Below are 23,370 nucleotides of genomic sequence, written 5' to 3'. Positions count from 1 at the left end.
TTTTGATTAAAGTCTATGTGATCAACAGATTCTTACTTCTTCCATTCTATTATTTATTAAGTTAGAAAATTTAGACATTTTTCTACCTAGGGAACAGGAATACAGTATTAACCAAATTTGGAGGGTGAAGAGAACTTATAAAGAGAAGGGAGATAAGCTCAGAATGTCTCTAAAACTGTAGTTAACTCTAAACAAGTGAAGGGAACAAAAAAGAGCAAATGAACAAAAGATAGATTTAAAACAATGTCATTTCCAATATATATCAGAATATTGCCTTTTGGAGATGACTTAAATAAGTTGTATGTTAAGTGTATTGTTCCGAAAGGTCCTTGCAATGGAAACAGAGTCAGGTCAACAAGGTTGAGAAGGATGTAAAAGAAGAACATGGTGGGGGGAAAGGAAACCTTACCAGAGTAGAATTTTTGCTTGAGCTGTGCCTTTATAAATACCAACGAACAGGACAGAAGGCAGCCAGCAGAGGGCAGGACAGCCATGCATGCGCACAGCCTCCTTACAGATGCAAAACAAGAGCATGCCTGTTGATGAGCAGATAAGTCTGTTTTTCTTGACTGTTTGCTTTTTAAATAGGAGCAAGATGTATCGTGTTATAAACTGTAGAGATGAATCCTGATTGCCCATTCTTTTATAGAAGTGATTAGAGGGCTTTGGGAAATACCATCATGTTTGCTAGAACTTTGCAAAAGTTGAACATGTTAAAGAATAAGAAGAAAAAAGGAAATAGACTAGATACGTAGGAAACATTGTTTTAAAAGGTGAATGGACGCTTCAATAAACTGCTGTGTTGGCAAATCATTAGTATCACATTGGAAACGGAGATTGTGGAATCTCATCCATCCTTCGAGGATGGTGCCGCATTTCAGCTGCACTATTTGGTTGCTTACTCCTTGTTTATTTGTACATTTTATAGCCCTCACCAGCAGTTTTACTTAGCACTGCCGTCCTGTTTTGCTGGACCAAGAGCTTTTTGCTCAGTCAGTTCTCACGTCATTCTTCTTTTGATCTCTCTTCTCTACAGACTGTGTGTCGCTCAGAATTCGCCAGCACCATCTAAATGCTCAAAGGCAATGACCTTTTGTTTCTTCTCCTCTTAAATGACAACCCTGTCAAAAATATGTTCTAGCGTCCCTCCAGGTAACTTCAGAAGCACACATTTGCCTTGCTTTTCTTCCACTCCTAGACTTTGTAAATCCTATCAAGTCTTTTTCCTTGCCTTATATGTTTAAGAGATTCCACTAATGTTGTTCAATACCCTTCTAAATTCACACACTACATGGTCTGCAATTGAAAATTCATTTATTTGCTTATTAAAAGTTCTAAGTCTTCATGGCCACCAACAGCTGCCTAGTCATTCATCAGTAACAATCAAGTCTGAGATATTTATATCTCTTTTTTTTTGTTCTCCAACTCTGATTTTGTGTTTGTGATTATATATATATATATATATTCTGACTAGTCTGAGGGGGATGCCAGTCAAATAAGGGTCATGGAGATTAGGAATAACTAGACTAGACCAACAAGAACATTTAAAAGTCGGGTTATAAGATGATTATGAAAAGAGAGCTCAGATAGTTATTGGAAATAAGCAGCAGCAGAGAGAGGAAGAGCAGAAGCCACCGTGTTCCAGAAGTATTCTGCACATATGCTGCACTGGGGGGAGTGGAATAAGGAGATCAATTGCCAGTAATGCTGTTTAGCTAAGTGTAAAATGATGTAGAAAATGAAATTCAATTTAGAAAAGACTATGACAGCTTAAGTCAATGGGAAAATGGAGGGAAATTCTGAATATGATTGCCTTTGGTTTCATAAGCAAAAATGAATGACAGGCGGGAGAATTGTAAAACGATGTGCTGATTCTGCTGCCTCTGCCTGGCCATGTGAGAGCAGGTTCCCCTCTCCCTGCCCCTCTGACTCTCATCTCCTCTACTTCTCCCTTGTGCACAGGGATTTACTCATCTACCATTGCAGTAAAAAGACAAACTAAGGTGGTTGTCCTAGCTCCAAACTGTGTCTCCTAGACACACCCCTCTATATGCACCAGGAGCCTAAGCTGAGTTGGTCTGATGGGGAGAAAACATTTTAGTGACAATTTTACTGGGACAGAGCAACCTCATGAGGTATATGAAGGACTGAAGCCATCTGCTCAAGTCTAAGGCTTTCGTTGTTAGCTCTTAAAGCAGTGAGGGCTAATACCAAAATGACTGCTGCCTAATAACAGCATAAACTTCAAAGACTGTAATTGTTAGAGGAAAAGGCTTAACCTTTAAAACATTGCTCATCAAATCCCTCATTCTAGCAATTGGCCATGACTTACTCAGAGGGTCCCTTATTTCATGCATTTCCTTTGTAAGGTATGTGCACTCTTAAGTGACTGAGTGTGCCTTCTATTAAGTCGTTTTTCTTAGCATGGTACAAAAGATGGAATTTTATGCAGCTGTAAAGAAAAATGACATTGCGAAATCTGTGGGGAAATGGGTGGAACTAGAAGTTACACAGGGGTGACCTTGTTCAGATAAGCAAATAGTACATATTCATATCCCCTCCTCCTGAATCTTACTATATATCCCAGGTTACCGGGAAGCTCGCCATGAAGTTCAATTCATGGAGATCCACATCTGGAGGGCTGATATTGAAGGGGTGTGTATCTGACTGCATAGCCTACACACTGTCTTTCATATGCGGATCTCAGCTCTTAATGCTTATAAGCACATGGAAAAGTGGTGTGGCTGGGGCCGTGGGCTACAAACCGCAGAGGAGACAATGAGAGGGGAAAGAGGTGTGGAGAAGAGGGAACGCAAAGCAATGAGACACATTTGACTGGAAAACAGGAAGAAGAACTCTAATAGGGGAAGGGCATGAGAGAGAAGAGAAGGGACAAAGGAGGAGGAGACAAAACCAGAGCAAATTCTACTTGAAATGTCATAATGAAACTTCATACTTCATATGCTGGTTAAATGAATTAGTCATTTGAAAGAATGATAGTAGCTTTCAACTGAATTGTTCATTCTGGGGAATGGAGTGTGACAATCTTCTTCCATCTACATTATGTGTACTAGAACAATTTTAAAGGTTATTGATCTCTGGATTAAATTAGATATTCTTCACCTCGTTTTATTTTGAATAAAATAATCACTTTTATCTTGGCAAGGCTAGGTAGCCAACAGTGCCATCTAAACTCACTCCCCTCCCTTCACGCTGCTTCAATAAAATCCTATCCATCAAGACCTTGAACTATCTCTCTTTGTCACGTCTGTCTGAGGCATTGAAAAGCAACTTTCTGGTGCCTGCAGATCAATTGCTAGGGTAGAGGGGTCATACTGGAGTCAAAATTTAGAGTAGATTATTTTTAGTGAATGAGCCACATGCTCATACCATTCTTTCTGGAACACAACAGTGCTTGATTCCTGATATGTTTTCAAACAGACTGCTTGTTCTCAGGAGTGTCTCCCTGTTTGTGTGCTCAGAGCATCTCTTTCCAAACTTAGCTTAAATGTCACTGGATTTGTGAAGCCTGTTGCATTGCCCTAGGCAGTTTTAGCTCTTCTTATCTTTGTTCCAGTGTAACTTAAATTTTTTTTTCTTTGGGTATACTACCTGTTCTGTTTAACCATCTTTTATTTTTTCCTAGTCTGAAGCTCCTGTAGGCTGTCAGCTCTTTGAAGATATAGCTTCATGTATATACTAGTATATTTCATGTAGACACTAACCTTCATGTATAGCCTCACCCTGGTATATCAGTGGATGCTGCATGCAATGTGAGAGAATAAATATTCTCCTAGTTTTTGATATTGGGAATTTATCTATGTTCTTTTTTCAACTGAATAAATTGAAATTGGTTTTAACTTTCAAAACCATACTTTAGTAAGATAAAATGTGTCCCTCTTTTGCCCTTTTACACTGACCTCTTGAACACAAAACTAACTTAGTCAAATTAAGGTACCTGGTAGGATTAGTGTTATGAAAGTAATGGGATTTGGTTGACTTCAAAAAAAATGGATTAATCTGAGTCATATGCAATATTTTAACATTTAAGTTCATTGCTGAATCTATAGGGCAAAGGAAATCATAACCTTTGCTCCAATATCAAGATGATAAATTGAAGCTTATTCCAACAAAGCAGAGGACAAAACCATGTTTTGATTTTATATCAGACAGAATATTTTATTTAATGTTAATAAATTCAGCTGATGTTTTAAGAGACAATATTGATGTCTTTATAATTTTGTAATGTTTACTAAAACGAAGATACTATTAATAACTCTGTTTTCTGAATTATGTGATGTGTGGCAGATATTAAATGTGACACTTCTCCTAGGACAGAATACATGATTAATTTTTTTTAAGAGAGAGAGAGAGAGAGAGAGAGAGAGAGAGAGAGAGTTAGCTATTTGACAAGCAAACAGTTATATGCAGAGGCCAATAAAAGGTTTTGGATCCTGTGGAGCTAATATTATGGATAGGTGTGAGTCTCCTAACATTGGTACTGGGAACCAAACCTCAGGTCCATTGGAAGAATAACAGGAACTCTTAATATCTGAATCATCTCTCCAGGCCATGAAGTGCCTATCATTGTGTTTGAATGTTAACAAAAGATAAAAATACAGAAGGCAATCCATGTATTCTGGGGAGAAAAAGCTACAGAGAACAGTCAGGGAATCCTAGATGGGAGAATATCATAAGCAAACATGCTTCTAATCCCAGAGCTCCTTACTCAATCACTGTATAGAGACAATATCTTCACAGTAGTGGGTATCTGGAACTTGGAAGGGTCAGATACAGGATAGTGAACTGGGAAGACACTCATTGCATTTGAAGCAACTAGATCATTGATGTTAGTCTAGTTATGGTGCTTGACTTTGTGAATACTTTCACAGTACTTCTTACTTATTTAGTCTAGTCTAAACTACTTTGGGAGTTATGAAGACTCCCAGTGTAATGACTCCAGATATAGTTTCAACAGACCAAAAAGCAAAAAGTGCAAAGGACCGGTGCTATTCGTTTTCTTGCTTTCTTGCTTGCTTTTCTCATTTAGGCTACAGCAAACATGACAGTTGATGTCCTGATGTTTTCTTTTTCTAACTTGTAATTAAGAACATTGATTTGGATGAGTCTGATACCAATTCAGCTATGCTTTCTCTGTAACTAACCCAGATATCCAAAATCTTGACCTTTGCCCTGAGCAGCTACAGTACTGAGAGTCTATCTAATGGTTAGCAGGAACATATGCTCAAAACTAAGTTTGGGAGAAAATCATGAGTTTTACAGGATAGGTGGTACATTCGTGCTGAGAGTGCAAAAACAATTAACTTTTCCAAGAATGTGCTAAAATATAGAGGAAAATAGTTGAAAATTAACCCTTATAAATGTCATGATTTGCCTACTGTATAATTTAAATTGTTTAAATAAAGGTGCTTATTTGCAAAGTGAAGCATTTGAAAGATATATATTAAAAATAACAACACTGGGCATTTACTTGAAATTTAAACAAAACATAGCAAGTACAAATTAATCTAAAAAGAATGTCATATAACTGTGTAATTAGATGTATTAATATATGTGGACTATCATTTATGAGGCTAAATTTAGCATGGGTATTTATTTAAAGAAAAATATCTATATTTTCCATTTAAGTTGTTTCTATTTTTGTTTCTTCAGCATCTGTTAACTTTAACTTTTATAATACATGGATAATTATACAAGGATGATGCCTTAAAAAAAAAGTACCTGCCAGGATTAGAGTTGTCGAAATTGAATTCTAAATTTGATCACTGTCTGAAATAATTTGGAGAAACATTGCATGAGACACCAGAGCATCCACAGCATCAGCAGTGCCCAGTGTCAAAAGACCCCAGAAATTGTCTCATTATCTAGACAGAATCCAAAGCAATGGCCGAAGTTTTGAACCAAGTAATTCTATTGTCCAAAGAGACATTTGATTCATATAAGTACTATTGTTTTTTAAACCAATAAAATGATGTAAAGTGTGTGGTTACTTTGGGGGTTATTATTTAATAAAATATAATTGTATCACTTCTCCTCTCCCCTCTTCTCCTTCCAGCCACTCCCAAAAATCTTGTTCTCTTTCAAATTGGTGGCCTCCTTTTTATTACTATTCTCTCTCTCTCTCTCTCTCTCTCTCTCTCTCTCTCTCTCTCTCTCTCTCTCTCACACACACACACACACACACACACACACACACTGATAAGTCCATTTAGTGAGGTTTTTCTTATGTAGTGTGATATTTGACCACTTTGTCTAGATTTCCCCTTCTGTGTTAGCATGTCTATTGATATTATTACTGTTTCAAGTCATGTTTGGTTACTTGGTTAAAAAATTTTCTTTGATATGTGCGGGTGTTTTACACTTGTGTGTGCACAATTTGAGTGTCTAGTGCCTGAAGAAGACAAAAGAGGTCTCAGATACCCTGGACTGGAATGACAGATGATTGTGAACTATCCTGTGGGCACCGGGAACTGAACCCAGGTCTCTGAAAGACCAGCTAGTGAGTGCTCCAAAATCTTAAGCCATATCTCTAGTCCCATTGTTTGGTTTCTTTAAAAAGTCAAAGAACATTTATCTCTTGGAATATTTTCACTTAATGTAAAATATATATATATATTATATATATAATATATATATATTATATATATAAGACCTAGAGAAGTATTTCTATAATGTAGTCTGAGTAGCAGTACCATTACAATGGGGGTTAAAATGTAAAGTCTCACAATTATTTTGACATATGTCAGGTCATTCTATACACTAAGGAAAGGTATTCATAGCAAGCACTAGGGGCAAGAATTACTCAGCTGGAATGTTACAAAAAAACCCTTCTAGAAATGGCTTTTATTCCCAGCCAGCTTTATATCTTCTAATGATGAATAGTAGAGAGAAATTTGATTTTTTTTCTTACTTATATGCTTATTTTTTTCTTTTTTTATTGATTTTTATTGAGCTCTACATTTTTCTCTGCTCCCCTCCCTCTTTCTTCCCTCCCATCTTCAACCCTCCCCCAAGGTCTCCATGAACCCAATTTACTCAGGAGATCTTGTCTTTTTCTACTTTTCATGTAGATTAGATCTATGTAAGTCTCTCATAGTGTCTTTGAATGTAAAGCTTATATGCACAGAATACAGATATTTGCTGATTTTTTTGTTTGTTATTTGTATTTTGGTTCTCATTTTTATTTTTTCCATCTCGTGGACTTATCTATTTTTATTTCCACTAAAATTCAGAAAGATGAAAAGTACACCCTTTTAGTTATTCATCTCCGTGAGTGGCCTAAGAATCTAAGTGGTATATGTCAAAACATTAGATATTAGAAATGATTTTCCCTTTAAAACATGATTTCCCAGAAGAGAACTTTTCATAAATTGAACACAGTCTTTTTCCTCTTCTTAGAACCACCAACATCATTCTCAAGAAATATAGAACTAGTGATCTTTTTATGCCATATTTTTTTTAAAAAATCAAACATTCTAGCATTCTTTTTTGGAAATTGATAGCTTCGATTAAGGGCAATGCTGTTTAGAATGGATATTCTTGTCAGAATAGTCTGTGATTGCTGCCCTCTATATGTGCAGGCAATCTTCCCATTTTCCTTCAGTTAAGATAATTTTATCTTTTATCTCCAAATATATTACACACAAAAATGATATGTCCAAAAATGGAGATGACCTCTGTTCTAAGTTCCTAGCTGTCACTATGTATTTGATCTCAGACAGCATGTATGATTAGCTAAGGATAGCTCATCCTTTGAGGGATTTCTGCTCATAACAGGTAATGCAACAAGAGATAAGTCTCTTAAGGCCCTTTACTATTTCCCCACTATTACATGGGAAAGTAGGGATTTAGACAGCTCTATGAGTGTTAAATTATTCTTTAATCAAAATTTAGACTAAGTCATCAATAATTTGCTGTCATCTACAGTGTCTTCACCCGAAGACCACATTTTGTTTGTAATAATTTAGGGTTCTGTAGACGCTATTAACTGAGTGGCTATGCTGTCTCTAAGCCTGAATATCCCTTGGGTCCTTTTGTGCACCACAGGACGTTAAGATGAGTTGACTGATGTCTAAGTCTTTAATTCGAATCTCTTGTTCTCTTATATTTGTCATCTTCCTTTTGTGTTATATATTTCAGGTAAATCATCACTTACATTTTTTATGTTTTGTTTCAGAAAGGAAGAGGCCTTCCTACATTTTAACAATCAACTTAATCATATGGACTGTAGTGACATGGTTTCAGAATGCATCAATTTTCTCCCACTGCTTTGTTCTTCTTTGTAATTTACAGAATGTTGTAGTGACTATTAGATAAATTAGAAATGTTTTACCAAGAAAATCTCAAATCCTTTAAGAATGTTTGAAGTGTTAGGCTAATGGTTCTGGCTATCGTAGGATCTAATGTGAATTACTCTTACAATTGGGATAATTTATGTGAAGATGGTTTACTTACGTTTTCATCTATCCTGTATCTTTTCTTCCTGGTTCCACAGCTCCCCCGACAGTTCGGATCGTGCACTCAGGATTGGCCTGTAATATTGAGGAGGAGCGCTACTCTGAAAGGGTCTACACTATCCGGGAAGGGGAAACTCTAGAGTTGACCTGTCTGGTTACAGGACATCCACGTCCACAGGTGAGTCCTGAGCTGTGATGTTGAAGAAGACACTGACTCCTCTTGGAATCTGAAAGTTCACATTTTACACAATGAAGCTAGAATTTATGTATTTGTGTGGCTGGCTGTACTGTTGGGGGATGCGGGTTGTGTCTGTGTCTTTATTTGCCACTCTAATGTAAATGATAGAATGAAAGATAGGTGTGATTGTTTCTAAATATTGATCAAGAGTGCAAGAGCAAAAGAAGAAACAAGAAATTTGTTTTTTTTTATTGTGAGAAATTTAGAATGCACTCCCAAAAAAGGTGCGAAAAAGACAGCTACAAAAATGGCTCAGTAAGATAACAATTCATATGGCGATGAGTCTATTTTAGAATGTGGAAAGCCTGACTTCATGATGACATAATTGTACCTGAGGAAGCTTTGTTTTGAAGAATGTGATGCAAGGCATCACATGTACTTTTCCAAATCTTAACCATTGTATAAAAAAATGCATAAATGTTTTAAATAAACATTTACAGGTATTAAATGCCTTTGGACTTTCATATTAATTAGCAGCACACTTCTTAAATGATTCCAAAGGGCATAGTTGAGAAATTTAAAAGGTATGAAAATTATAAATAACATGCAAAGAGACAGCATTCAGAACCAAAAGATATAATTCTACAAACATTATTATAATGTATGTAGAATATACATATGATGTGAAAATGAGATTTGTATACAAAATATTCAATTGATTTTACTCATTAACAATTCTTATTTTCATAAACTTAATCTGACAACTTCAGAGTTCACACAAATATTTAAGCATGGTAGAGAAAATAAGTTGATTTAATAGAAAAAAAGTTATATATCTTAAGTGCTTTGCTATAATGACAAGAAGTCTAGCTAACACAAGACACAGAAGAGAATGAAATAAAAATTGGGGGGTTCATGAATTTCCCACTGCTTTACTGCCATTCGCTTCTGCCACTCTTAACTTAAGGAACCCTTGATTCTATCACATGAACATATAAAACTAAATCTGTTACAGGATGAGACATTGAATAGGTAGGCTCATTTGAAGACAGATGATTAGTTTATACAAGATAGATGAATAGGTTCATAGGTTCACAGGACCATAATTATGGCTGAGGTGACGAACTGTGTTTATTTAAATTAATCTTGTTGGTTAAGCCTAGAAATGTAAAAATAACCCAAGATAATGCCTAATGTTTTTTAAATAAAAAATTATGAGTAATTATATTTCCTATTAACAGAATATAAAGAACAGAAGTTAGCTTAAGAAAATTAAATTCTATTAAATTTTGCTAAAAATAATTGAACATGACCTAAACAATGATTCCAAAAGAAAACAAGCAAAAACGGTGCTAGATATAAAACGAGATACGAGACTAGGGTTTTTAGAATACATAGAAAAATTGAGTTCAGTGAGATAATTTCATCAAATACTTCAAAAACATATATAGAGTTATCTTAAATAGTAGCTCAAGAAATGTTGATGTTATTATAATGTATTTTTAATTAAAAGACCTAATATGATAGCTAGAATTAAATTCATAATCAAAATAGGTTAAAGTAAAAACAATAAGATTGGTGAGGGACAGTTTCCAGCAAGATAACATTTCATCCCCCTCCCCCCCAAAAAAACACACCATATTACGCGGCATTGCCATGTTCATAGATTCTGAACTGTAAGCCTCACTTTGAAATGGAACTTCTTTCTATCCCTGCCATCCCCCGATTGTCTAACACTCTCTTTCCTCTTTAACCTTGGAATTGTCTGACAATGGCAAGAAGAAAGACTTTCATTTCAACATTCATATTTCACAGTGCTTTCCCATTCTCTAGCTAATCTTAAATGAATTCTGGGGAAAAGGATTAGGGAACATTTTTTATTCTTTAATACTTCTGTTTAGGGAGTCCATTTAAATATATTCCCATTGCTAAAACCAACAACAATGATGACAACAAAAGCGCATCAATTTTTACTTAGTTCCTATAAGTAACTCTTGTGTTGTTAAGCTCATCCCTTGAGTTGATATTTGCTCTTTGAGATGCTTGACTGGGTGCCCTCTTTGCCAGCAGGCTGTATTGAGAAGGCAACTGAACAGCTGGGGCTTGGCATTCTGGCCAGTGTCTAAAGGACATGCTATTGGCAGCTGCTCCTAAAGATGATTTTTCCCGGATGACAGCAAGGAGCTGGAACAACTTACTTCTGTATCCAGTCTGACACTAGGGGTGCTGGAAATGAAATTAAGAGAGTTCTTAGTCATTTGTCAGCACAGATTTTATTCTCCTACCTCTTATCATAGCTATTAGAATAATAGAAATTGCCCATTTCAGAAAACATTACAGACTTTTAAGACTATATTATTTGGATATCATTATAAGTAGTCCAAAAGTAATGGTATATACAAGAGAAATCACATAAGGAAGAGGAACAGTTCGCTGAAATGGATAGGAGGGTGACATTGTAACCAGAATACTTACATGATACCAACCTCCCTCTCCCAACATAGTAATGTTGGGGAAATTATCAAACCTCTGTTTCATGTGTCTCAGGGTTTTGTATATTTAATATAAAGTGTGGCTATTATAAAAGTAAGGTAAAATAGTTTTGATTGGCATTTATTTTATAAATATGCACACACACATATATTATATAATGTAACACACACTTCATATAATGTTTGAGAAAATAGAGCCTAATACAATTTAAGGCCTAGTTGCTTTCTTCCTTATGAATTGAAAGGCGAGCATTTCACCTTTTCCCATCTAAATTATTATGATCTCACTTATTCCTCATCTGCTCAGTGAAGAAAAGTCATTTGAGAAAAGTCATATGGCAGACTTCTCAAATGATGCTCTAAGTCAGATATCTTAATATTCAATGCTTTCAGACCAAAAACAATTCTCAGATTCATTTGGCCATATTTCTTACAAAAATTTTAATGCATGCACATGAAAAGTAGATATAATAGATTTAGTAAAGACATACATATACATACACAGACACATACACACAATGGTAAGAAATAGGTTCTGTTATTCTACCAGAAATTATCAGATATTACTTTCTTCATGGCTTAGAAAATGCTATATAACATGATTTTTTTGCAAACCATATATATGTTTATACTGGATCTGTCTGTTTATTCACATGAGAGAATTGCCAATTCAAGTATTTTTTAAATGAATCACTTAAATTCATGATAATAGGATACCAAAAAGATACTTTAAAACTTACTTTCTCAAATACCAGATCTAGGCTACTTTCATATGCCCTACATAAACATTCACCTAGTTCTATCCAGTAGTGATTAATAGTCTTAATAATTTCATATTTACATGTTTAAAAGTATCAGACATAACTTTTTAATTGTAGACAACATAGTTTCAATACTTTAGTTTTTATTTATGTTTATGCAGTATGAAATATACTTCTATTGAATCAATTTTATATATTTAATAATGTGCTAATAGTTTTTCTCTAAATATACTACCAACATTTAAAATTAAAACTCTTATAGTTTCAAGGTCAGTTTTGCCTCATGAATAATTTGAATGTATTTAGTATCTTTCCAGAATTCATATTTGTTTATTTCTATGTACAATATTGGTGCTTAGAATTACCAGTTATTATACATGTATATGTATATATGTGATATATATGTGTGTTATGAGATAAACATATATACACATACATATGTAATATTCTAGAAACTTTCTTTAAAAACCTTAGCTAATGTGCTAAGTCAAAGCATTTTATAGAACAATTTATGCTGATTATATTTTCTTCCAAAGAAGATTTACTGTTTCAGTTCACATGTTTTACACCTAACATCAGAAAGCCTCTGGATTTTACAGAGTTTGGTATCTTGCTAATGTAAAGCCTCATAGATTTTAGGATTCTCATTAAACAGCTAAAACTCATGACTTAAGTTGGCATCATGCTTCTCTCCCAGCTTGTTGCCTTTAAATTCTTTCATCTTCACATTGGCACACAGTATTGCTTTGCTGAATAACCTTGAAATACGAACTTTTAAAAGACAGCACGTCATGCAGAAATGTGTGAGAGATGAATTGCAATCAAAAAGTTAGAGTTAGGTTTTAATCATAAAAATTCAATGAAGTTTACAGAATACAAATAAGAATCTCTTGACTCCATTCTAACTAAAAAGAAAGAGCTCAGATTTCTGATTCATATATAAAAATTAGGCAAATATTTGCAAAAACTGCAATCTGCCTATAATAACCAAATAAAATCTGTAAACGTGTAGTTGTAGTTCAGTAGTTTAGCCCTCATGTAACACACACAAAAAACCATTTTTGATGCCAGAACGTTAAGAAAGATATATAATAAATTTTAAAATTAGTTTATTTTTATATAAATATAATAAAATTATTATTACCTTTGCTTTAATCCTTCCAAATTCTAACATTACCCTCCTTCCTGTATTTCAAATTTATGACTCTTTTTTACTTATTGACACACATTATTTATCTATTTATATATCTGTCTACTTATCTACCGATAGATATGTAAATATATAGAGATGTACAGCCTTCTCAATCTGTATCATATTATTTGTATGTATAGATTTTCAGAGATGACGATTTGGCATTGGATAACCAGTTGATGTACCCTCTCCCGGGGAAGACTGTTTCTTCTGATTTTATTATTCCTTATTTGCCTTTAGTGATATGTGTTGGAATGAGCCAACATTATTTTCCTCCCAACAACTTTGACTTGTCTATTGTCATTATTCTTGTTCAGTTTTTGTTTGAGCAGCCATATTGGTGAGACTTTTGGATGTACCTTGTGAAATTAATAAGCAGAGCAAGTGCCCTACTACCTTGGCTCTTAAAGTCCTCTGCCTTCTCCATAGTTTTCACTGAGGTGTAGGTGATAGAGTTGTGTTGTAGAATTATCTATTAGATTGTGATACAAAGTTCTATGCAGATGTATTAGAAATGCCTAGCATGTATAAAAACTAAGCAGATATCAATCATCTGTGATTGAGTTGTAGGTGCAAAATAATTTCTTCTATAAATATAATTTAAGCTATTTTTGTCATTATTTGGTGACAGCAATTAACCATTAGACTTTTCAGATTATTCTCCTATTGTCACCCTTACATTAGCCTTGACCAGCAAAAACACTAGTGACAAGAGAATATTGAGTTAGGTGGTAAATATTTTGATGGTATTGAACAGGCCAGAAAAAAAAGTTAAAATGGAAGCGTTCTTCCTATGATATGGACTGTATTAATCACAGAATACCTGGAAGCCTATTTTAATATGCTCTTATGATAATTCTTTGACATTTAGACATCATGCTGACTTATACTAAGTGATGCTGAGCGTCTAGAACAACCTCCACAGAGAAATCAAACAGCCCAAAGAATCAGAGAAGTAGCAATGTTGCCATTTCTTTCTTTTATAAACTTGTGTTAGAGAGTTCACTAAGGCTGCTCACTATATGAAATACATTGGTTAGAAGGACTTTGCCATCATGGGGATGTAGGGGAGACTGCCTTTATGAAAATGGTACTGTAGGCAATGTTGGCTTGGTTATGGGGTTGCTAAATACCTCAGGGTGATCACATTCTCAAAAATCAGTGTTGGGTAGCACCACGTTGCCAATATTCTCAATATTCATATAAATAAGCAGAAAGATCAGTATTAAAAGCCAGAGTGCTTTGACCAATAGGACTTTATGTTGACCCATAGATTACAGTACTTTGCCAGGTAAAATATAGGAACAGCTAGTTTGAATAGTACATGAATTACATAAACAGATGTGATACATTGAAAAAGTTGATTTTTTTGTTTGCTTTGTTTTATGTATATGTCCTTAAATACATAACTATCATATGTTTGGTCTGTAAACGCTACTTGTATGTATATGATATTAGAGTAACCATCTAGTATTGGATAACTAATTTGGGAAACTCTATTCTCATCTTTTAAAAATATACCTGAATTGAATGAAATCTATGCATTGGAACTCTGATGGTTCATGCATTAGTATTTTGTGTGACAGATATATCTGATAACAAAAAGACTGGCATTATTTACTTTGCCTATGACATTTTCTCCTGATCTGAACTAGATCATGGTAAGGGTCAGATTATGGACTTCAAAAACACAGAAGCAAAATAATTAGATATACAAACTAATAGGCATTTGATATATACAAAAATTACATGCATTATAATTTAATACATATATGTCATAACCAGAGATTAGTAATTAGTTGACATTTCTCAACATGATTTTTTTTACTCTTTTTTACTTTTTTTTTAGTGTTTCTAGATCTGTGAATAATTTTAAACATACTAAGCTTAATGTCACTCAGGTGAACTTTTTCTCATGAAATGACAAACCAATTGACCTATTTTTATGATTTTCTGTGTGTACTTATGTATATAATTTCAGAAACCCTTAGTCATTTGAACACACTATGTTACAAATGTTCAGTAATAATAATAGTTATGTCTATCTCTCCTTGAAGAATAGCTTGAAAGTCACCATAGTGGTGATATTCTTAAATCAAATTTATTCTCACTTATTAAGACATTTGAATTGACAAGATTTCTTTCATATGTCTAGCTCAGTGAAGTGCTCATTGGAATGACATTAAAATAAGAAAGTGAGAATTTCAACTTCACCTTCATTTTACTTAAAAACAGAAAAATATAGGCAAGATGTTATACAATATGATATCAGTAGTCTAATTAATAACACAAGTGCTGATTGTAAGCTAATAAAATTTTCCTAAATTAGTATCATCACAACCTTTGGCTGAAGTCCTCCGATTTGTTCCAGATAAATAAGTGAAGTATAAAAGTTACCCTAAAACGTTAACATGGTTACAAAGAAGAAAAGTGCTTATGAAATGGAATGTTTCCCTGACTGATAAATGAGGAAATAGTTATTAAGAATGACTCCAGGATTTCAATTTTCGGAATTGCTAATCTTTTCATTTTCTCTGGCTGTCAAGGTATTAACAAAGAGGTAAAAATGTCATTTATTTTCCCAATGGTTTTATCTTTTTCCATCAGCAGACATTGATTCTTTCCCTTTTTATGCTTCCTTGTGCTACATGAAGAAACATCCTTTACAAGCCAGTCTCTTCCTAGTTGCTTGCCTTTGGCACAGATCATGAACTGATGCAGGACAGGATTGAGCAGAATGAAATCCTTAGTTAATTAGTACCACTTCCTTTGGGCATCATAAAATTTGCACTATTTTTAAGACCAACTTTAAGCATCAAGGGTTGTGGTACATTAGTGAGGGTAAGTTATCTTATTCATTGTAATTAGAGTAAGAGGCCACCGTGGATCTCTGGGTAGTACATTCTTGAAGTACTACAGGTGATCAAAGTCGCAATACACATCGAAAATGGTTTGGAAATAAATGATTATTTGAACCGGTATACAGAAAAATGTAAACACATTTTAAAAGATTGATAAAATCTTTCAGATGAAATGCACATTTCTATATTATATTATTTTTCTAGGGAAGTTTTATGAAAGTCCCACTAACTCCATGTTTTAAAACAACAGACATTGACCCTCTTATGGTTTGGATGTTAGGATTCTAGATTCTGTGTGTCCATAGGCTACTTTAGTGGGAAGAGGTTCTAAGTAGCATTTTTTTTTTCTTTTGCCTTTTCCTATCTTCTGTTGATGGCCATCAAAACTTGATGTTCCTTGGCTTCCAAGTGCATCACTCCAGTTTCTGTCTCTATCACCACTTGGATGTGTGTGTGTGTGTGTGTGTGTGTGTGTGTGTGTGTGTGTGTGTTCTCCTCTTCTTCACATACAACAGTCGTACTGGATTATAGGATCTTCACATTCCATTATTCTCTTATTTTCACCTTAAAAAAGTGTAGAAAACATCCCTCAAATGTCAGCCCAAATAGCAACCTGAAAGAGATTCTTTGAGAAATGATGAAGGATACTTATGTAGATATCAAAGCATTGCACTGGGTCCATTTGTTCATTAGTAACTTTGGTTATATCCAAAAATGATACAGCCAGGTCCAATGTTTAAAGGTGACATGATGAACACAGTATATAGATGATTCTTGTAGCAAAGGATGTATCAGTTTAAGATTAAATGGACAGTTGTTTGTCAACTGTAGTTGGAAATCTATATTTTTGTGGTGTTTTTCCAAAGGTTATGGTGCCTTTTGTGCAGGGTAATTGCTCTTCATGGTCTTTTGTGAGTACTTCTTAGTCTTACATTATGACTTCCTTGATAACTTTCTATTTTTGATTACGGTTTGACACAAGGAGCTTTATTTTGATCGAGAGAGCTTCTTTGAGTTATGATTTCAAAGTTCTTCAAGGGTACATTATTCAACCCATGCTATATATAAATGATTTTAAGTGGCCCCCACCCCAGCAATGTCTTAGTGGGTAAATGTGTCTTCCGCTTAGCCTGAGGACCCATTTCATCACCATGTCCTACACGATAGAAGGATAGAACCACAAATTATTAATTAATTATAAGATTTAATAAGATCCACACTCTTTCTGAACACATTAACAGGTTGTCACAAAATTCCTTTTGCAGCATGGTGTCTAGAGTTGGTGATAACGTATTATGAACATACAAGTTGATGTAATACACCTTTGATACTTCCTATTTTAAAATGTGTTCTGTTGTAGAGAATTCTCTTAGTTTTTTTTTCTTTTCCGTGATAAGCACTATGGCCTAAAGCAACCTATGGAGGATAAGGCTTATCTATCTTACACACCCTGATCACAGCCTTTCCTCAGGCAGGAGCTAAATAAGTCATGGGGTAACTGCTTGTTGCCCCTCTTTTCTTTACATGCTCTTCTTGATTTTTATACAACCCAGGTCCACCTGCACAATGGTAGCACTGCCCACTTTGGCTAGCCCCTTCCACATCAATTATTAATAAAAAAATATTTCATACGCTTGCCTACAGGCTAGTCTAATTTAGGCATTTTCTCCTCCAAGATGACTTTATTTTGCATGACTCCACATTGACAGAGGCTAACCATCATAATGATAAAGGATACAGGATCCTAAAATTTTACTGAGTGGGCACATATCACAAGCATATATCTTTTGGGGTAATTGTTCAATATTTTAAGCATATTGCTTAGCAGATTGCTTTTTTGAAAGCAGATGACTTCTTATACTAAAACTGTATACTAATCTCGCAGAGTACTTGAGCTCAGTTCTCAGCTTCTATTTCAAACGGCTTGCACCTGCCTCTAACTCCAGTCGCTGAGGATCTGACACCTTCTTCTGACCTCTATGGGCTCTGGCACACATGCACATACTCAAGCACAGACACATAATATATATAAATAAAAAAATCTTTAAAAATGTGAGCTTGCATCTGTTTATACATGTGGTATTTATCTCTGTGCACTGAGCATTTGAAGAGTTCTTTGAATCTATTGTATCTGGGAACTTCAGTTCGAATCATGTATATCCACACCTATTAGAGTATAATAAATGTGATTTGATAGTCTTAAAGACTTGAAGCATCTTTCTATTGTACTACAATTCAACATTAAAAATGAAGATCATAAGTGTCCATGGCTAATTTGCAAAGTATCGGGAATAAACTGGAAATCCACTGATAACGTCAGGCTACAAATACATAATTCACTGTCTAAACTATATAGAGGAAATGGAAGACTGGTTTTCATTCAGAAAGAGAAAAATCAATAGCAGAGAATGGAGCAGAATTAGAAGATGCAGGCTTTATGATGTTTTGATATTTATGCACACACTGTCCACAATCCACACAACAGTCTTTCATTGACATGAAATTTTTACTCCTCACAATCACGATAAGTCATGCTAGGAAACTATTACGATGCAGAAGAGTGGGTTTCAGCTGATACAGAGTTTATGCCTTCTGTTGCATGTGCTTAGATTTCTTCTGCTTACTAGCTCAAATAAGGGAAGGCAACTGCCTAGCCTAACTTACAAAAAAAAAAAAAAAGCCAAATCAACATGTCTTGGGCTTATATATTTCAACATGAATGTCTCTCAGTGGATTCATAATGCATGCTTAATGTTCTCCTAAGAAGTGACTCCATTTACTTCTAGTCTCTAATGCCTACAATAGATCACTTAGAACTGAATATGTAAAGCAGGAAGCATTCTGATTTTATTTAAAAAAAAAATGTCCAGTTTAGGGGCTGAATAGATAGCTCAGATATTAAGAGCACCCAGTACTCTGACAGAGAATCCAAGCTCAATTCCCAGTACACACATCAGGCAACTCAAACTGCCTATACACCATTTTGTAAATGTACCACATTTTCCTTTTCCATTTTTTTTTTTTTTTTGGCCGAGGGGCATTTCGGTTGTTTTCAGGTTCTGGCTATGACAAACGATGCTGATATGAACATAGTTGAGCACATGTCCTTGTGGTACCATTGATCATCCTTTGGATATACCCAAAAGTGATATTACTGGGTCTTGAGGAAGGTTGTTTTTTAATTTTCTGGGAAATCGCCATGCAGATTTCCAAAGGAGCTGTACCAGTTTGCACTCCCACCAACAATGCAAGAGTGTTCCCTTTACCCCACAACATCTTCAGCATAAGTTATCATCAGTGTTTTTGATCTTGGCCATTCTTACAGGCAGAATATGGAATCTCAAAGTTGTTTTGATTTGCATTTCTCTGATGACTAAGGATGCTCAACATTTCCTTAAGTGTCTTTCGGCCATTTTAGATTCTTCTGTTGAAAGTTCTCTGTTTAAGTCTATACTCCAATTTTTTTTTATTTGGTTATTTGTTCTTTTGATGAACAATTTCTTGAGTTCTTTGTATATTTTGAAGATCAGAATTCTGTCTGATGAGGGGTTGTTGAAGATCTTTTCCCATTCTGTAGGCTGTCGTTTTGTCTTGTTGACCATGTCCTTTGCTGTACTACACAGCAGAGAAAAATAATGACATATTGAAATTTGCAGGTAAATGGATAGAGCTAGAAAACATAATATTGAGTTAGGTAACCTAGACCCAGAAAGACAAATATCATATGTACTCACTCATAAGTGGCTTTTAAACATAAAGCAAAGAAAACCGGCCTACAAATCACAATCCTAGAGAACCAAGACAACAATGAGACTTAAGAGAGACATACATGGGTCTAATCTACATGGGAAGTAGTAAAAGACAAGATATTCTGGGTAAATTGGGAGCATGGGGATCATGGGAGAGGGTTGAATGGGAGGGGAGAGTCAGGGAGGAGAGCAGAGAAAAATGTTTAGCTCAATAAAATCAATAAAAAAAACACAAAAAAAGCCTGCAACTTCATATCAAGAAGTTCTGATTCTTACTCTGATCTCTGAGGGTGCTTCTCTGATATGTACACACAGACATACAGACACACTCAATCATGCACTGCTACAACCACAATTAAATAATAAAATCAAATTTTAAATTCTCAGTTTAAAACTAGTAAAATTTAAGATTGAAAATTACTTAATCTGGAGGTAGATTGGAGAAGATAGGAGGCTAAAAGAATGAATTGGTATGCAAACTGAGCTTCTGCTAGCCCTGCCAGCCAGTGAAAGTGGTACCACCTACTCTTGGTGTCTTGTTTCCTCACATAGCTCTTCACAAATAAGAATTCTTCTTGCTAAAGAGGGCACAATATGTTCTGATACTGGATTTTTTTAGGCTCATAACCCTGGTTTGGTTGATACAAGTGAACAGATTAAGGACTGAGTTGGTTTTTCCAAATCTCATAAAAGGAAATATGCATACAAACAATCCAAAAATCAAGTTTGGTATTCATGATGAGAAGTCCAAATCTAGACATAGCAGACTGTCCCACGCGTCATCTGAGCAAGCAGGGTAAAGTAAAGGAAAATTACAATCAAAACATGATTCCAAAATTTGAAATGGCGTTGAATTGGGCATGGTTTTTCCAAAACAGGATTATGCTTCTGGGAAGCCAGCTCAGAAGCCAAAAAAAAAAAAGATACTGGGAAGGAAGGCTTGTCAGTGGAGGCACCGGAGGCTCTCTCATCTGCCAAGGGATAAGAAGTATAGATCTGAATCTAAGACAAAATCCTCCCAAGGACATTAGTTACAGAAGCTTGATTTTCTGTTAACAAGATGATCATTTCCTGTTTTGACTGACACTTCTTCTCTTTATATATATTAATATTAGTATATTCATTCATTTAATGGCTGAATATCAGAAGTATGTTGATATTGATACATAAATATTCATTCTTCATTGATTTTTGCACCTTTTTTGTGAATTTCACTTAATGAAGCAACTGTCCTTCTCTAAGGACAATCTTATTTCCTGTAAGTGTAATTTATTTAAGATGTGTGGATTTGATTATATTCTGTTAGAAAGACAATGCAGTTTTGATTATCCTGTTAACTTTTCTATATTTGAGAAGATTTGGAAAAATGCTTTTAAAAAGACAGTGAGAACAACACCACACTTTGCTGGGGGCAGAAGCAAGATGGCCACCAGACTGTCAACCCCACATTCTTTCCACACTACTTCCCGTGTTTTCAAATATTCAGGTTTCTCCGCTTCTGTTTCTTGCATAACTTTTAACCTTGGGGAGTGTAACTGACCTTACTTGATTGGATAGTATTTTATTATTCTTATTCATTATGGACATACCTCATGGAGCTATCTGTAAGATATTCCTGTATACTTGGGACCACCTTCCTAATATGATTTCAGTAAAGGGAAACCTGATGATTAATTTAAATGATTAACCCTATTAAAAAAGGGATGTCATATTTGTTTTGCTTTCTCTTTCTTATTTCCTTTTAATTCCACCCATGTCGCCACACATGACAGGATTTCACTCTCATAAATAGCATTCATTTGTGCGTGCAGATTACATTCATTTGTTGTGAATCGCTCATTTGATTCTACTTCCTGGAGACTGTGAATAGCAACGCAGCAAGTGTGAGCATGAAGGCACTCTTCATCACATTGACTTCATTTTCTTTCATAAGAGTGAGAAGCTTGCATCATATTAAACCTCTGTTGTCATTGTTTTAGGAACCTCCATGCTGATTTCTATAATTTCTGTATTCATCTACCTTACTATTAGCAGTATACAAGTGTTTAGGAGAGGGTTGGCAAGGAAGAGTTAATAGATTAGGAATTGGGTAGTGGGTATCCAAAAATGGTTAGATAGGAGGCAAAATTCTAGTATTTTTTTCACACTGTACAGGGACTTTATTTTTGAGTCACTATTAATTATTTCAAAATAACTATAAAACACTGTTGTAAGAGGTCCTTCTGTCTCTGTGTTGCTTTTATTGGTTAACGAATAAAGAAATTGCTGTAGCCTGTTGATAGGGCTGAGCTTAGGTAGGCTGGGAAGCCAGAAATGAATGTTGGGAGGAAGAAAGTGGAGTCAGGAAGATGCCATGGAGCCTCTGCCACCAGAGATAGAAATGTTGAAAAGTGCTGGTAGGCCACAACCTCATGGTGATACACAGATTAATGCTGATAGGTTAGATTAAGGTGTAAGAGTTAGCCAATAAGAAGATAGAGCTAATGGGCCAAGCAGCGATTTAATTAATACAGTTTCTGTGCGATTATTTTAGCTCTGGGCAGCCTGGACGAAGAAGCAACCTCCTCCAACAAAACACCATTTTAAACATTCTGAAACTAAGAAATGCTGATTATGTTAATTTTGTCCTTGTATAGTATATGTATAAATTAAATATTTTTTAATATTTATTTATTATTGTACAATATTCTGTACTGTGTGTATATCTGCAGGCCAGAAGAGGGCATCAGACCTCATTACAGATGGTTGTAAGCCATCATGTGGTTGTCGGGAATTGAATTCAGGACCTTTGGAAGAGCAGGCAATACTCTTAACCTCTGAGCCATCTCTCCAGCCCCCAATAGAATTTATTTTAATCGAAACTTTCAGACTAAAACCATAGAGTTATTGACATTTTAAAAGACAAAAACATATTCAGCCGATAAGAAATTTAGGAATATGACAATGATATTTGCTTAGCATTAATACATTTTAAACTTAGGGTATAGTGCATACTCTTTTTCTCTTTGGGATTTTTTTTTTATAAAGTTTACTGTAGAAATCTACATCCAGAATAGATGCTGGGGAGATAGCTCAGTATATAAAATATTTTTCTCCCAAGTGTAAAACCTAAGTTTGGATCCTCAGCATCCACATAAAGCCAGAAGCAGTAGTTCTAGTCTGTAATTGCATGTAAGACATGTAAATCCCCAAATACTCTCAGGCTGTCTAACCTGCAATGGGGACATCCAGTGATTGTCTCAAATAAGATGGAAGGCAGGAAGCTAAGCCTGTGTTCTGGTTCTATATGCCTACTCTAGTGTGTAAGCAGTAATACTCCCACATGAGCCTAGACACAGACACACACACACACACACACACACACACACACACACGCACATCACACACACAAACAGAAGAATTGAAAAGAAGAAGAGCATGGAAAATACATTTTACTTTAGTTTTTGCATGCAAAAAAAGACACAATGCAAGCTTTGAGCAAATTATTTTGAATTAGTTTCTATTGTTTTTAAAACCAAAACCAAAACAGTATGAGTCTTAAAACATACCAAAAGAGCACATGAATTGCTATGCCATCAATTTCCAAAGCCCTTTGTACTTTATATTTCTTTTTTTTTTTTAAATTTATTTATTTATTGAGGATTTCCGCCTCCTCCCCGC

At 34.9% G+C, this 23,370-nt stretch overlaps 1 protein-coding gene across 4 annotated transcripts in view; it reads left to right on the top strand.

Moving 5' to 3' along the window:
* Mdga2 (MAM domain containing glycosylphosphatidylinositol anchor 2) overlaps positions 1-23,370 on the top strand; it is a 733,616-nt gene that overhangs the window by 325,025 nt on the left and 385,221 nt on the right. For all 4 annotated transcript variants that reach the window (XR_003376942.1, XR_003376941.1, XM_026779216.1 and 1 more), the window contains exon 2: positions 8,516-8,655. Coding sequence is in view for 2 of the 4 variants with exons in the window: in XM_026779216.1 (XP_026635017.1) it covers positions 8,516-8,655 (140 nt within the window). In the remaining 2 variants the exon portion in view is untranslated. The remainder of the gene's footprint in view (positions 1-8,515; positions 8,656-23,370) is intronic.

Source organism: Microtus ochrogaster, chromosome 1 (genome assembly GCF_000317375.1).
Source record: "Microtus ochrogaster isolate Prairie Vole_2 chromosome 1, MicOch1.0, whole genome shotgun sequence".
Lineage (NCBI taxonomy): Eukaryota > Metazoa > Chordata > Mammalia > Rodentia > Cricetidae > Microtus > Microtus ochrogaster.
The sequence above is the reverse complement of the archived record's forward strand: the minus strand, read 5'-3'. Positions and strand labels throughout refer to the sequence as shown.